This window comes from Labrus mixtus, chromosome 5, assembly GCF_963584025.1.
Source record: "Labrus mixtus chromosome 5, fLabMix1.1, whole genome shotgun sequence".
NCBI lineage: Eukaryota > Metazoa > Chordata > Actinopteri > Labriformes > Labridae > Labrus > Labrus mixtus.
The window spans coordinates 22,420,262-22,436,906 of NC_083616.1; the positions used below are offsets into that span (position 1 = coordinate 22,420,262).

Genomic DNA, 16,645 nt, shown 5'->3' on the forward strand with positions numbered 1-16,645 from the left:
ATCTAACGGGGCAACTTAACCACAGTTAGGTGCCATGCTTTTACCGTCTTTTACTAAACGGAAGTTGGAACAGATTTTCACACAACGTGTGACTCGTCTTTCAGAACACACGATCTTTGATGGGTACGTAACGCACACAACATTCACGCATGCACAGCGTGACCTTTCAGTGCGGCTGCCTGGGAAAGGCTGCAGGAGCTGAGCTGAAGCGATCTGGAGCTGAAACACGACGCTTCTAAGGGGGGGGGGCTGATTTATCAACAATAAACCCACCGTAAATGGGTTTATTACCGCAACAGTTTTTACTCTCGTCACTCCCGTTTACTTCGAGCGATTGTTGTGGATGGATCGTTTTATTCACGTCTCACCAAGAAGCCTTAACAACGCCCCGTCAGCAGCGGCAGCCATAGCTCCGTCATTGACGCTGGAGGTTAGTGTGCTCGTCATCCGCGGACAAGCTAACCGGCTACAGGAGCGTCCCAGCTACTGTATTTGTTAGCATTGTGCTAATATGAACCTAATGTACCGACAGCGTTCAGAGGTTTCCAGAGCAGCCGTGTTAAAAGATACTCTGCATGATTTGTTTTGGGTGTCGTTGTTAAGAGGGGAATCTAGCAACTTGTCACATGGGCCCGGTGGTTGTGCCGTCTGACATGTAACGCGATCGCTTGTGTTGTTACATAATTTTGTTGAGCTGACGTTAACACGCTGTCCTGTTTGGTTCACGATCATGTTATCTCTGTCATTCACAATAATCTAATGTTTGTTTTCTGGCAGAGGTGTGTTTCGATCTGGTGTAAGTTGTACTTCTTGTGCTTTTTGTTTTCTCCACTTAGCCTGTTGCTGAACGAATGAAATGTAATCAGACACCTGTGTGCTCTCTCTCTATCTCACTCTATCTCTCTCTCACTCTATCTCTATCTCTCTCTATCTCTCTCTCACTCTCTCTCTATCTCTGTCTCTCTCTCTCTCTCTCTATCTATCTCTGTCTGTCTCTCTCTCTATCTATCTATCTCTCTCTATCTCTCTCTCTATCTCTCTCTCACTCTCTCTCTATCTCTGTCTCTCTCTCTATCTATCTCTCTCTCTCTCTCTCTCACTCTCTCTCTATCTCACTCTATCTCTATCTCTCTCTCACTCTCTCACTGTATATCTATCTCTCTCTATCTCGCCCTCTCTATCTCTCTCACTCTCTCTCGCCCTCTCTATCTCTCTCTCACCCTCTCTATCTCTGTCTTTCTCTATCTCTTTCTCTCTCTATCTCGCTCTATATCTCTTTCTCTCTCTCTTTCTCTCTCTCTCTATCTCTATCTCTCTATCTCTCTCACTATCTCGCCCTCTCTATCGCTCTCTCTATCTATCTCTTTCTCTCTCTATCGCTCTATCTCTCTCTATCTCTCTCTCTCTCTCTCTCTCTCTATGTGATTTCCTCAGGATTCTGCAATCTGCCCCTGCAATGGCCGTCTTTAGTCACCAGGTGCTCCTTGCAGTCACACGATCAAGGTAAGTAAAGCAGCACATGGCTACACATGACTTGCACATGAGGTTCTGGTAATGTAAAGTATTTGGTTTCCTTTAGAGTATAATTATGGAGAGCTGGTTCTCTTCACAAAGTTCAGTGGTTGCAGTTACAGTTCTCTTGTGTGCAGTCTCTGTTTACATAATGTCTGAAACAGTGAAGCCTCTTCAGTGTATCCCATCATGACTCCAGTGAGGTAAACAAATCGACTGGTTTCTACTGATGATGCAAGACTGAAGATTAGAGTCCAGATTAAGACCACTCTAAAATGGATTTGGGTTTTGTTCCAGACCTACCTTACCTAAATGCTCTTGATATTTACAAGAAGGATTGTTTTATAGTACATCTTTAAATCTGTATTTTTATCACAGTTGAGCAGCATACTGTAAAAAATAAAATAAAAGCCATGATCACATGACCATGGTTGTGAAATAATAAGATTACTATAGATTTTTTAATCAGGTATTTTTCCTGTCACATTATGTCATTTTAGTAAATTATTTAATAAAATAGAAATTAAATAGAAAGAAAATTTAACACCACCAATCCCTACAGTATTCAAATATAAATGTAAAAAAATCAGAGATGCCCATCAAATTATTCAAAAGAAAAATATCTGAACTTTGTGTTTGCTTCACATACAAACAGGAAGCGGCATCGACGCTTTTAAACTGAAGTGCAAGAAATTGTATTTTTGATCATACGGAAGGAGCTGTTACATCTCGTCTGAACGTCGTCATGGAGACGATTTGTGAGCGCTTCTTACGGTTCAGTCCGAATGTCATTGTCTTCAAAGTGAGACGGTGCAAGCTGAGAATGTTTATAGTGCCCAGTGAACTGTTCTTGATCTGTGACGTGGATCGGCGCCGTAAATCCGATTCGTAAATTAAGACAATATCGGACTTGATACCCATATTGGATCAAATCAGTCCCATCTCCATTAAAAAAAAAAGATATTTCAATTAGAAAAAAAAATAAATGTCTCTTTTCAACGACGCTCTGGATCCCAAACAAAGTCCCTACAGACTGAGCTTCTGCCGCCCTAAACTATACCCTTTGGTTGAGTTTACACTGAAAATCTAATATTCACATTAATAGAAATCAAAGTAATCTGTATTTATTATGCACGATTTAAACATTTCAAGTAGATTTTCAGAAAGAGTTAAAAAAAAAAAAAATTAAGGAAGTTACAAACAGTGATTAAAAAAATAATCAAGCAAAACCAAAGACTCTCCAGAAAAATATTTTTTCGAAGAATAAGAAATGACTGACTATCCTGTTGGTATTTCCACAGGCAGATTGTGGATTTACATTTGTATTAACGGTCTGATTTGTCACTGTCAGCTTATCGAGCACTTCTAAACATTGAGTGCGATGACTCTATATTATATTTTATACACATATATATATATATAGATATATATATATAATATTTTTCAAGGAGAGGAATGTTTCTAGATGAATAGAGGGGCGTCAGTGGATGTTGGGATTCATTTTTTATCAAGTAAACAAATCACTGCTATCCTTGTCCTCGTAGCCTCTTTATAGAAGTTAAACCAGTGCTGTGTGATTGACCTGTGCACACTGAAATGATGCTCACACTATGCAGATGGTACTTTACCGACTCTGCCTGTTAGTCTGTGAAGAAACAGGCGCGTAGTGTCTGAAAGGTGCTGTACAAATAAAGTTTGATTGATTAAAAACAGTGAACAGTAATGTTGTCTAATGCTGACTAGATGATTTATCTTTTAGAGTTGAGAAGCTGTTAACAGAAACCTTTTACTCTTTTTTTTCAGTGTTTCTATTAACTAATTAATTCTCAACACTCATCTTCTCATGCATTTATTAACGACACATTTAAGCACCGTGTTTTACTGTCCTTACTTTTTCTGCCAACATTTCCCTGCAGGACATTTTGTCATAACTAACCCGTTTTTTCTTGTCTCTGTCTGCAGGGGATCATATTTGTTATCCAAGAGGCAAAGCTGCTCATCTCTGTCTTCCAAAGCGTATCTCCACATAGACCCTCCTCGCCACAACTCATCCTTGCTCACTCTCAGGCACTCCCGCTACGGCTACCCACACTGTTACCGAGGCCATGCCCTCGGCCGTCACCACAACTCCGCCCTGCTCGCCCGCTCTCTACACAGCTCGGGGGCTTGGCTCCAGGACGTGAAGCAGGAGGACACTAAAGCCTCGCCAGCCGCCACACAGGATGCTTCAAAAACGGACTCTGTTGTTGCTGCTGCAGCAGCTCAGCCCCAGCCTCCATCAGCTCCCACTCCAACGTCGAGCACCACCGCCACCAACACAGCAGCCGCCGTCCCTCCGGTGCAGGAGAGGGCAGTCGTAAAAAAGCCTCTGCATCACAGAATTGTGGACGAGTTAAAGCATTACTACAATGGCTTCCGGTTACTTGGTATTGACATCAAGATTGCAGGCAGGATGGTGTGGAGGCTGCTGCACGGACAACTGCTCACACGCAGGGAAAGGAGACGGGTAGGAGAAGCTAAATATACATTACATGGATCAACTGTATTCAGTCTGTGCACTGTTTAAGGATTGATTTATCTTCAGCAGTAATCCCCTGTAGTGGATGCACAGGGATTTAGATGATTTATAGTCATTACATTGTTGTAAAACCTAAACAAGGACCAAGCCTGCATGGCCTTGGGAGACACCAAAATCAAAACTGCAGTGGTGTGAGATGTCAGACGAGAACACAACTTCTTGTGTATATCTCTTTTGCCCCTTTCTTTTAACCCCAGCTCATCAGAAATTAGATATTTAACTCACACACAACTCTAATTGTGTCATTTATTGACCATAAAGTATTTTATCAGAGTGAAATCATGAAATGTTTACATTTGTAAGTTGAAAGTTTGAGGCTGATGACTAAATTCTGCGTTTTCCAGAAGTTTGGATTTTAAATTAATTTTATATCTGAGTCGATGACAAAATATGTACAAGTTGCAGGTAGAGCAAAAATTACATTTTAATATATTTTCTCGACAATCATGATGTTTTATATAGTCATGTCTAAACATGCAGCCAGAAGAACTAATCAGAAATGAAGAAACTTTAACCGGACTGTGGCTTTCATTCACTAAAAACCACTGAATTGACTTTGCTTTAAAACCCACATTAAAAACAAAGCCTCTATGCTTAAGAGAAAACATGAAAATAGTCGTTTTTATGGCTAGAGTGCCTGAAAGTAAACGTCCTCAAAGAGCTCTCCAGCTTTGGTTAATTCTGCGTCACATTAAGGCCTAACTACTACTGAGGTTTTTCATGAGATATGATCGTTCAGTAATGTACCAAATATCATAAAACTGTCTTTCCTCACACGCATGAATTTAAAATTATTTTATTGATCTTATATTGCCCTACGGTCACAGTAGGGTGTCTTGTCTGGTTCTTTTCCTCTCTGTGGTTATCAGTAAATCATTTTTGGCTTGAAGTTCCTATAAACACATTTTTTGGGTTTAAATTCCCACGTTCTGGTGTTAAAATGTTCATTTATCTGCCAAAGTAAAGCATTGTCGGAGTATTTTTTTACAGCAAAATAACCGTGTTTTCTCTAACTTAAAAAAAAAAAACGAAAAAGCTTAAAGAAGAAGAATAAGAATTTATACTTTATTGATCCCGCGAGGGGAAATTCGTTTTTACACTCTGTCTAGTAAACATGCTACACAAACATGAACTGAAATACACACACATGCACAAACAGGATCCTGTGGACATGCACTAATGGAGAGGTCTCAGAGTGAGGGGGCTGCCCTACGGCGGGCGCTCCTGAGCTTGTGGGGGGGGGGGGTTAGGTGCCTTGCTCAAGGGCACCTCGGCAGTGCTCAGGAAGTGGCCTGGCACCTCTCCAGCTACCAGACCAATTTCCGGACTTGGTCCGTGCCGGGACTTGAACCGGCGACCTTCCGATTCCCAACCCAAGTCCCTACAGACTGAGCTACTGCCGCCCACAAGCTTTGTCGAAGCTTCCGATCCAATCAGATTCATCTCAACGTTATGTCCCGCCTTCTATCTTGTGATTGGTTCTTTCCCGTTTCAGTTTGAAATATATCACCACACATTAGTGAGATACTCTCAAAGTTCGGCTTCACAGGGACTTTAAGTGTTCCCTTTGTATGTTTCACACCTGAACCTGTCAATCAGGAATGTGTACAGTGTGTTCCCTGTCATAGTATAACCATGTGACAGCATGCTATGCAGCTGTGTGCTGCAGGAGAGAGACATACATCAATTATGTCCATTTATTATTCACTTTATAGAAACGTGATCTCTAAAATCACTCCAGATTTTTCAACCAGAACACTGAATGAATACTACCTAGTTGCAGGATTAGTTTATTAGTTTATTTTAACAGCTGCCATGCACAACACAACTGTTGGGTCAGAGTTAGCTATAAATGCTAATTGACGTCTGGGACCCCGGACATCTGTGGTCTCTTTATTATCTGCTATGTTTGTTCTTGGTTTGATACAAGTTTGTTTATTGTACCAAGACCAAATCGTCAAGAATCAACAATGAAAGTAATTCAGCTTTTTGCTCCAGTCACTTTCACTTTGTGTCGCTCCTAAGCCCAAGCTTAGCGTAGTGGTACAAGCTGCCCTCGATTTAAAGAACTTTAAAATCAATAGGATTAAAATGCTGCTCTGTTGGACAATGAGCCTTTTGAATTTTGTAAACAAAAAAGTTTATTTTGATTGAATGAACACTTTATTATGGAACATAATATGGCATATGATGCTAGTATTCAAAATGTGTTCATGGTTGCTCATCAATTTTAATAACATGAAATGGTAAATGCTGCAACACTACGGCTGAAATCTGTCTTTCATTGTGTTTGTCTTTGCACTCTACAGTTCATTCCCACCTCTCTGTCAGTAGTTGTGAAACTGATAACTATTTTGCAAGTCTTCAGAAAAACAGGATAGAACTTTGATCTGAGCACGTTTCAGCTATGATACAATTTATAAAGCCCTGATCTCATGTTGCGCTCGGCTGATCTTATTTTTGTTGAGTAAGAAAACTTTTAAGAGTTGAATTTGAAAAGCCCTCAATGCTCAGAGTTTCTTCCTTTTATAAGTTTCAGATGTCTCTTCGTGGAGCGGAGACACAGGTTCATCATTGTAAAAGAACACGCTGTCATTGTATGTCCCACTGACTTATTGGTGAGCACGTAGTGTAAATGTGTGTGCAACCCCGGTAACCTAAGTTGTGCACATGCCGTGGTAAATCTATATTTGGTCTATTTTAAAAGAGAACTGGCAGAGCATCGGGGGCACGTGTATCTTACTTTGTTAACACACCTCCTATGATTCTGCTGCTGATAACTCTGCCAGGACGAGAACACTATCCCATTTTATTGTCCACAGGATGTGTCATTACCACGGCTTTTCTTTGTCTTTTCAGCTGTTGAGGACCTGCGCTGACCTGTTCCGTCTGGTGCCCTTCATCGTGTTCATCATCGTTCCTTTCATGGAGTTCCTTCTTCCAGTCTTCCTCAAACTCTTCCCAGAGATGTTACCCTCCACCTTCGAGACAGAGACCAAAAAGGCATGTGTTCATGTACACAAAGACACACACACACGTTGCCTGAATGACCTCCCACTGAAGTTTATAAAGATTATGTAACTTCTCAGATAAGGCTGCTGAAGTAAGACACTCTGTCCATGCAGGCACATGACTTTATCTAATCTAGGTAATTTACTTGCTTAGATCAGTGCAATGTAAACATGCACGCAGAAAGGCCTCACAAAACCCCACACCGGATCTTTACAGAGCTCCTTATTAATTAGTCTTTTGTTACCATAATTTAATGTGCCAATATCATGACATTCCTTTTGTTAACTTCTAGTATCCTGTGAAGAAAAAAGCAGCAGGTCTCTTTTCTTGGTCCAGTAGGCCTGTCGGCTCTGGTGCTTCTGGTTGACTGGTTCAAAGATATGCTCTTGCGCTTCTGGACAGCGCAGCAAGTCCGGCCTCTGAAAATATGAGTGAACGTAAGAAGGAGAAGTTAGGAAGGCGTGTTGTGATGGTAGATGACGGCACAGTGGACAAAATCAGGGTGGGAGATAAGAGAAAGACAATGACAACGTTGAAAACAGACTTTCTGTGCTGTCCTTTTTTTTTTTCTTTTTATTGATATTTTCAGAGTAAAACAAGACAAAAGAAAAAGAAATTAAAAAAGAAAAGAAAAAGGGTAACATGGGCCATACATGTAAAAAAAAATACACAAATCAGGGTTTTTCATTGAAGATGAGTTACATTCTGTACAGTACATGTTCCATTTCTTCCAGACTTTTACATATTGGTCAAACTTTAGCCTGAATGAGAAGTCAGTCTCTCCATGTAGTGTATTTCATTGATTATTGCTGACCAATCATCCTTTGATGGGGGGGGGGGGGGGGTTTGCCTGCAGCCATTTCCGTGTGATTGCTTTCTTAGCTGCAACCAGAAGGACTTTATAGAGATATTTATCGTCTGACATGAGATTGTCCGGGATTTTGCCGAGGTACTGTGCTGTCCTTTTGCATTAAAATGGTAAACGGTAAATAGACTTGAGCTTGTACATCACTTCTCTAGTCTTCTGACTACTTTTACACCGCATGTCACACCTTCACATTCACACACTGACGGCAGTGATAACTAATCCGTGCATTCCTACTCTGCTGTGACGAAGCAGCGGGAGAAATTCAGGGTTAAGTGTCTTGCTCAAGGACACATGTCGCTGCAGAGAGCTGGGGATCGAACCCTCGAGAGACAGCAACTCTACCAACTGAGCCACAGAACCTTAATAGGGGGGGGGGGGGGGGCAGCTGTGGCTCAGTGGTAGTGTCTGTTGGCTCTCATCTGGTAGTTTAGGATTGATCCTGCAGTCACATATGGAAGTGTCCTTGGGAAAGACACTGAACCACAAATTGCTCCCGCTGCACAGCCAGCGGCATGTGAATGGAATAGTACTGACGGGCAGTTGAGCACTTCATGCAGCAGCCTCTGCCGTCAATGTGTGAATGTGACATGTAGTGTGAAAGTGACTCTGAGTGGTGTTCAGTAGTGCAGATCCCAGTCATTGATAACAAGATTTTCAGTATTTTAAAGCACCGGACAGTCACCATATCTGAAGTATTTTAGGTTTCTAACTTGCCTGTGTCCGCTGCCTCACGTCCTGCAGGAGGAGAAGCAGAAGAAAGGTCTGGCGGCTAAGCTGGAATTGGCCAAGTTTCTCCAAGAGACCATTGCAGAGATGGCTCGAAGGAATAAAGCAAAAGCTCAGACAGAAGATGAGACGCAGCGCTTCTCCACTTACGTTCAGAAGGTAGGAAAGATACCTGTAAATAAATAGTAGCCCATGCACGTTTTAAAACTGGTTTTGTTCATTTCGTTTACTGTACTTTGGTCAAATCTGACTGTTATAGTGCAGGTTTGTATCCGCGTGAATTCTACTTCATGACCGTGTGTGGTCCCGTCAGGTTCGAGGCACAGGTGAGCAGCCCACCACGAAGGACATCGTCCGCTTCTCAAAGCTTTTCGAGGACGAGCTGACGCTGGAGCACCTGGAGCGCCCCCAGCTGGTGGCTCTGTGTAAACTGCTGGAGCTGCAGCCCATTGGCACAAACAACTTGCTGCGTTTTCAGCTGATGATGCAACTCAGAACCTTCAAGTCAGACGACGAGGTGAGAGGGAGGACCGGGTACCTTTTTGTTAGTTTCTCTGGTCGAGAGTTTTTTTTATAAAACCACCACAGCGATTTTTAGATACTTGAAAGATGACAACTGTCCTGGGTAATTTGATATCTTAGTGAATTAAACGGTCATGATCAGATATAAGAACTTTGTGGTGGTACAACACTTTGTTGGTGAAACATATTACTGGTTATTGTACTTGATATTGAAATGGTTCAGAGGTGAGTTATTACAATCCCTCCTGATGAAGAGTTACCGTCGTGTCTTGATCTTGTGCATCAGTTTTTTTTGATTTCCCTCTCCTGTGTGCTCAGATGATTGCAGCAGAGGGTGTGGCAGCCATGAGTGTGTCGGAGTTGCAGGCTGCTTGCCGTAGTCGTGGAATGAGATCTCTGGGTCTCACCACCGACCAGCTACGCCTGCAGATGCAGCAGGTGAGCAGCTGGACATGGGTTTTTTTATCTTTTGTCAGTTTGTGGTATTTACACAACTTAAAAAGACATAAAGAAAGAATCAGTTCTCTCACATCTTGAGCCTTTTTTCTCATGAGCGTAATTGTTCTTCTTCCTCTAGTGGCTGGATCTTCACTTGAAGGAGAACGTTCCTCCATCACTGCTGCTGCTCTCCAGAGCCATGTATCTGACCGAACTCAAACCAAAACCCCCCGTCATCCCACCCGTTCCGAAGCTAGAGGTTCGTCCTTTACAGTCTGCTATGAATCTTACTGACTGCTCTGTAACAGTACAGATTAGAGAACTTTGTACTCAGCTTAACATTCATGCTGTCTAAGTAGCTGGTATGTACAGCAGGTCACTGATTTTGGGTACGCTCTGTGTTGGATATTTTTAAGAGAGCACGGGCTGCTTCAGAACCAGTTATTGTGTTTCTCTGTTAAAAACATCCTGGCAAATAACAATTACAAAAGAGCGAGAGTGCAGAGAAACTGCACAGAAAAAAAAAAAACTGCATTTACACGATTCTGCACAACTACAGCCACTAATCAGGAGACAAAACCAGAGCAGGTTGTCTTGATTTGGGTTCTTAACAGATGTTTTTATTCTTCTTACAGAAAGCTACTCCCCCTCCAGTGGAGAATACAGGAGCAAACTCGACCTCAGTCACCACCGACATGTTAGTGGACCCTGCAATCATCATGAAAGAAAGACAGGTCAGTCCTCTCCTCAAACAAAATCTTCGGCCCCGTGTCCACCTAGCGTTTTGTACGGGCAGAAAAGCGCTGGCTGAGCGCTAGCACGATCCGTAGGCGGCAAAACTACGGGGAATATCATGCATTAGTAAAAGAGCGCCGTGACTTGAAACAGCGCTTTTCTGAAAAGTTGAAAGATTTTCAACTTGAGCGCACAAAAAAGGCGGAGTGCTCAGAAGAAAAGACGCTGGGTGCTGCGCTTTTTCTCCAGACGGGCGCTTTCTGCTGCGAACGCTCTCTATTCATTGAAAACAACTGAAAAAAGACGCTGGCGCTCAGAAAAAAAAAACGCTAGGTGGACACGGGGCTTTTGTCTCCACAAGAACACAAACACGTTTTCCAAATTTGCCAAACTAATTCTTTATGCCAAAAAAAAAAACCTAGGTACTGTCTGTTTACAAAATCACTCATCATATGGACAGGCTTGTTCATCTTTCCTCTGAAAGCTGGAACTTGTGGAGTTTCATTGTTTTCTCATTCTCATTGTGTTTTGGTTTTTTTTTGTAGGTGGAGGAGTTGAGAGATAAGGCTCCTGTGATCACAGAAAAACCTCTTACTGCTGCTGAAGTCCTTCAGGTGAGCACCCATTGTTCCTGAGATCTGTGGAATCCACAGAAACTAGTCTGAGGTTTGATGCATAATCCAATTAGTTCTTCCTGGCTAGGATCTTTCTCACATGACACGCTAATCTCTAACAGTAGGGCTCATTTTATATAATGGAAACGCGGCTAATCTGCCAAACAGAAGGCACATCAATACAGCAGAGTACGTATAGAGAATGTATTTAGATCCATACAGTCGATGTTATATTTACCTGTTAAAGAGTAACTTTACGAACACACAAAGCTTCCAGCAAAGTTAGAACAACTCGTCTCAAGTTAATCTGAGAGGTTTAAAAATAGCTGATAAATATAGAACTTCCACTCAGACACGCATCCCACTGATCTTCTTAAACACACCAGTCATTGGAAGAGATACGACACCACATCAAAACCTGTGTGTTGTTTTACTGGAATATAGCAACTTTCAAATGATTTGGATTCCACACTGATCTGAATAACAGAAGCTCACTTTGTTACCGTGTCACTCGCCTTTTTATTAGACTTTAATTTGTAAAGTTGATGACAAGTTTGAAGTATGCAAACCAACACAACCCACCACAACTCCCCCAGAGGGGCCTTTTGAAACGTCTTAAAACTCAACTGAACTCAAACTCCATTAACAAGATTGTGTTTTTAGAAAACAGAAGTCAGAGCTCAACAAGAAACAGAACAATAATCTAACAATATTAATAATCATACTAATGATAATAACCATTATTTATAGAGCACTTTGTAAAAGAGCTTTCCAAGGAGCGCGATAATCAAACAAATGTAAAAACATGCAGGTCATAGAATAATAAGAAAGGCAAAGATGAAGATATACTAAACATTTTAACACATTTTAAAAATCATTTAAAAAAAAAACTATAAAAGACATACAATCCTTTTAAAGAGATTTTAGTAAGTAAAATTCAAGTAAAAATTTTAATTCAGCTAAAATCATAAAAGGCAAGAGGTGTCTTAAGAAGGGATTTAAAAGAGATTGCTGACTCGGCTGACCTGATATCCTGATACAAACTGTAGTTTAATAAAATGATATAAATGTCGATTATGAAACATTAAATCCCTCATGTCCAAGACAGAAAAGTCAGGAGTGTCTTTCAATGTCAATTCTGTTACAAATTCCATTTTAGCAGACCTCAGTGTGACAAAAAAAACAAGAAACAGACAGAGTAGACAAAAGGCAGTGATACCCGAGAGAAGCTCCTGCACCAGTGAGCCTTTTGAAACGACTGAACTGTTTATGTTTAAAATGATCTCAGTCAGGATCCAGTCCGAGCTTTGCAAATGGTTTACCCCAAATAATCATCTTTCTCATTCATCTTCATAATGTGTGTGTGTGTGTGTGTGTGTGTGTGTGTGTGTGTGTGTGTGTGTGTGTGTGTGTGTGTGTGTGTGTGTGTGTGTGTGTGTGTGTGTGTGTGTGTGTGTGTGTGTGTGTGTGTGTGTGTGTGTGTGTGTGTGTGTGTGTGTGTGTGTGTGTGTGTGTGTGTGTGTGTGTGTGTGTGTGTGTGTGTGTGTGTGTGTGTGTGTGTGTGTGTGTGTGTGTGTGTGTGTGTGTGTGTGTGTGTGTGTGTGTGTGTGTGTGTGTGTGTGTGTGTGTGTGACCCTGTGGCTGTCTGGAAACTGTTACTATGTGAAATCACTACAGATTTTCAAAAAGGCAAGAACATTAAAATAAATGCTCTGCAAATGTGCGATGAAAAGGAACTCAATGTCTCTTCGAGGAGCCACACAGTAACACACAACTGAATAACTTAATCAGCATTTACAGAAAGGTGAACAACTTTCAAATGTTCAATTAAAAACAAAGCTTAACATCTGATCAAATACCACGACAATGACGTGATCTCACCTGCTCGCCTAAATTTCAGTTTCATTATGCAAAGTTTACCCCACATTATGTACACATCTAAAGGCACATGTCGAAACAAACATGGGCGTCATTCAGGGGGACGGTTTGTTTTCCTCTGGCTGGAGAAGTCTGGTAGATGCGTTTCCAAGTCTTCTCACTCAAAATAAATTAATCAAATGCAAGTGTACTGTCTCTCTCTGATCCTATCTCGCTGATAGGTCTGGATGTTTACTTTGTGCTTTGAGCAAAGGTTACCGACAAGACAGTGGTTTTTCATTTAGAGAGCTCAGTAATTTGGGAAATGAGGGAAGGTCAGTGAAGCACAAATGTCCCATCTGTTTAACTTGTTCTGACGTACGAAACCACCAAAGAAAATACATTTACTGTATGTAAGTACACAGCACTGCACTCAAGAGGAGCCAGCATGCAGACTCTGTGTGATTAAACAGTCTGAGACTCGTAACATGTGACTGTGGTTTTGTGGTTCATGTCTGGCTGACGACCTTTGTATTGTCCTATCTCCCTCCCTCACTTAACGTAAATGCTGCGAGCGAGCTCCTAAACAAAGGGGGAAAAAAAATGCTGCAACATTTTTTAAACAGTCATCCAAATGGATTCCAGTCCAGGGAATTGAATGGGGGAACACTGGATATTGACGTTGAACTAACTTCTGTGACCTCTTCCAACAGGCTAAAGCAGCAACAGAAGTGTCCCAGAAGAGCAAGATGAGTGCCAACGGTGTTTAAAGAGGAGCTGGAACCTTTGGACTAAAAGGGTAGATGGACTTGCACAGACCTGTGTCCTACAGAGGGGAACAGGGGGCGACAGGGATGTAGTGGTCTGTGACGGCCATTGATGGTTGGCATTTCAGTAGCTTTTAAATTTTTTTTTTTTTTTTTAAAGCTCCTCCATAAAAGCCATTCCTCTCTTTGGATGACAAGGACAAGCTTGATGATTCGACTCAACCAGGGGTCCTGCTGCTTCCTTGTCCCTTTCTTTGGTGACATCCAGGAAAGGTCTACTTCTTCTTGCGGCGGACATGACCCTTTGCTTTCACATTTGTGCACTCCGTTCTTTGTTACTCTCCATTAGAGCTGGACTAACCAGTGTAAGATTTCGTCTGACTGGCAGACCATTGATGATGTGATTACATTGACCTTACATCCTGGAAGCAACACCCAGATTACCCACTGCAGAGCCTGTTCAACTTACGTTGTCTCCCTACAGTCCAGACTCCTCCTCCTCCTCCTCCCTCCTCCTGTATATTTGTAAATACCCTGTATATTTTTGTTTCTGTCATCACAGCAGCAGCAGCAGCGTTGTACATTTTGCTATGCAAAGGCATTTTTTCTCTCGAGAACTGAAGAGTTTTTCTCTTACAGCAGTTTTAATTTGTTTTATTTGGATACATTTTCACTCCTGTTCAGAACTCATTCCTTTTTTTTGCAGAAGGGACTTTGTCAACATTTGGTTCAGTTGCGGCCCCAACTTCATTTTTACTCAGTAACCTGAGACCAGATTAATGTGCTGAAGCAACCAACACAAGACAGCACATCCAGAACCTTCTGTAGAATAAAAATGTCATTAAAAAGTCTGCAGATTAGCAGCGGTCCTGTTTCTGAACAGGGTGACACGGTGTAGTTTCCTCTGCTATAATCGGTAAACAAAGAGGTGCTTATTGTTAAGAGAGAGCTCACTCCTTAAGCCCAGAAGTGACTGTGGTAAAGTGCACTCTGCCTCCACTTATAAACCACTGAACGAACAACCTGTAAAACCAGAGTTAAATTGCGTATAGAGAATATGTATTGTGTTTTAACACTATGGCGCGACAATTTCTTGAAAGTGAAAAGAGAAAATACTTGATGTGTTAATATTGGACAGAAACTAAAGCCTCATTTGAGATTAATGTTATTTTCGGTCTTGTGGCCAGAGTGAAATGTATAGCATTATGACTGTTTCGCCTAACACGTAAATATATGACCCTTAAAGTTGCCGTTAATGTGACCACCTCAGCATAACCTGTATTAATACAGTTTCTGTGTGTGTTTGGTGACGCTATCGATTTGAAAACCCTCCCATCCCCCTGCCTACATTTGACGAGGTTGGAGTAACTGATTTCATTGCAGCTGGATGAAAGTTTTTGTCTTCAAGCAATTTTTCCCTCATCGATATCGATCCACAGGCGCCCAACAGAGGTGGATTACATAAAGGATATTTTTTAAGCAGAAAATTGCTAACATAGATTTATATTAATTGTGTTTTACATACGTGCCTAAAGTTGAAGGGTGATTGTGGTTATTTTCATCAGAGAACAGATTTTCTATATTATACCCTTTTGTCGGCTCGTGTTGTGAAACTTCACGTCGTCGTGTTTGAAGAGCCCAGCCGCACATGTTTTCACTTTTTAATTTGAATGTCTCCTCTTTCCCTCCCCCGCGTTCGATTCGACTATCAATCCCAACCCAAAAATTAATTCTTCCCTCACATCCACCAGAGCTGATGAAAAATCAATCGCCTCTCCAAAATCTTTTTGCGAGAAAACGAGAATAAGAATATTTGCTTTATCCTCTCTGGTCAGGGCTGTTGTTGTATTTATAAAGAAGTCTAAGACATTTTGAGTAGGAGTGAACTGATTTATGCTACACTGTGGTGGTCACTGACCTGTTGATGCTGAAATGTTTTTTTTCCCCAGAGACGTACTGTTTTGATCCACTTGAAGGTGCTTGGCTGTAAAACAGTTTTTAACTGGTACGGACTGTTTAAGGATTAGAGAATTGATTTAAATACTGGGAATGACTAGACTGGTTAATGTGCTGGACTTGCCATACATAGATCTTCTGCACCCACAATTAATTTTCATCCTGGCATCTTAAACAACCTTCCTAATCTCTGATCAGTCTGTGTTTCCTTTTCATTCATCAGCCCTATAGAGTGTGTGTGTGTTAACAATGCCATGCCTGTCTGGAAATGTTTGTCACCTATTGAAATCACAGATGGTTCACACATCAGAGCTACCATGATGTGTCCTCTGTCTTCGGGCTTATTTTCATTCAGTTTAAAATTGCACTGCTGTCCAGTTACTTCTGACCTTGCATTACATTTATGCATCACTTCACCATGGCAAATGAGTGATGAAAAAAAGAATACACTATTAAATTCATGAAACCCTCTTCACCTTTGTCGCATCTCTGTGTACATTTAATCTGAGAAATTATTGTGAGATCTTATTTAATCTTATATCTCTTGTCTTCTGTTGGTGAAGGAAGATGTAGCAGATGCACATTTAACTATATTACTAGAAGAAAACAATGTAAATACTTCAAGAAGTCTGTTGCTTTGGCTTGATTTTGGTAGTCATGACTTTCTATACTCATAAAGACGAGTGCTAATAAGCTCTTAGTAGTACTGTGTAATGTAGGCTATGCCTTTTCATGGCCAGCAGGTGGCACCATCCATCTGCATACAAGTCCAAGACAGTATTTTCAGGTAGGGTTAACAACCTAAACACAATCATTTATACAGGCTTTAAACTTTAAAGTACAATTCATTTGCAGTAGTTCATGTTGTATGATGAAACATGCCAGTTTATCAAATCAATGACTTGATATCATAGACTGTAAAAATTAAGTTTGATAAACAAGTAAAGAACCCGTCATGTGAAAAAAAACCAACCTATTTACAATAAATATAATATTACATATACATATCCTTACACAAAAAGAGTGAACTTGAACAAAGTAACCCTGAATTTGAACTGTT

General features: G+C 41.1%; 1 protein-coding gene across 1 annotated transcript; it reads left to right on the plus strand.

Annotated features, from left to right (window-relative positions):
- Window positions 1-213: 213 nt before the first annotated feature.
- On the plus strand, window positions 214-16,060 carry letm2 (leucine zipper-EF-hand containing transmembrane protein 2). Its single transcript, XM_061038622.1, has 11 exons — window positions 214-430; window positions 1,435-1,503; window positions 3,475-4,018; window positions 6,950-7,093; window positions 8,712-8,855; window positions 9,010-9,213; window positions 9,537-9,656; window positions 9,796-9,915; window positions 10,292-10,390; window positions 10,937-11,005; window positions 13,576-16,060. Exons 2-11 carry the CDS (start codon window positions 1,457-1,459, stop codon window positions 13,630-13,632), a joined length of 1,548 nt encoding a protein of 515 aa, XP_060894605.1. The 5' UTR covers window positions 214-430; window positions 1,435-1,456; the 3' UTR covers window positions 13,633-16,060.
- Window positions 16,061-16,645: the final 585 nt, after the last annotated feature.

Bases quoted from the DNA above. Each gene is read 5' to 3' on its own strand.
- letm2 (XM_061038622.1), top strand. From the start codon at position 1,457: ATGGCCGTCTTTAGTCACCAGGTGCTCCTTGCAGTCACACGATCAAG. The intron at 9,657-9,795 runs GTGAGCAGCTGG...TTCTTCCTCTAG, and splicing joins TACGCCTGCAGATGCAGCAG to TGGCTGGATCTTCACTTGAA. The intron at 10,391-10,936 runs GTCAGTCCTCTC...TTTTTTTTGTAG, and splicing joins TCATCATGAAAGAAAGACAG to GTGGAGGAGTTGAGAGATAA.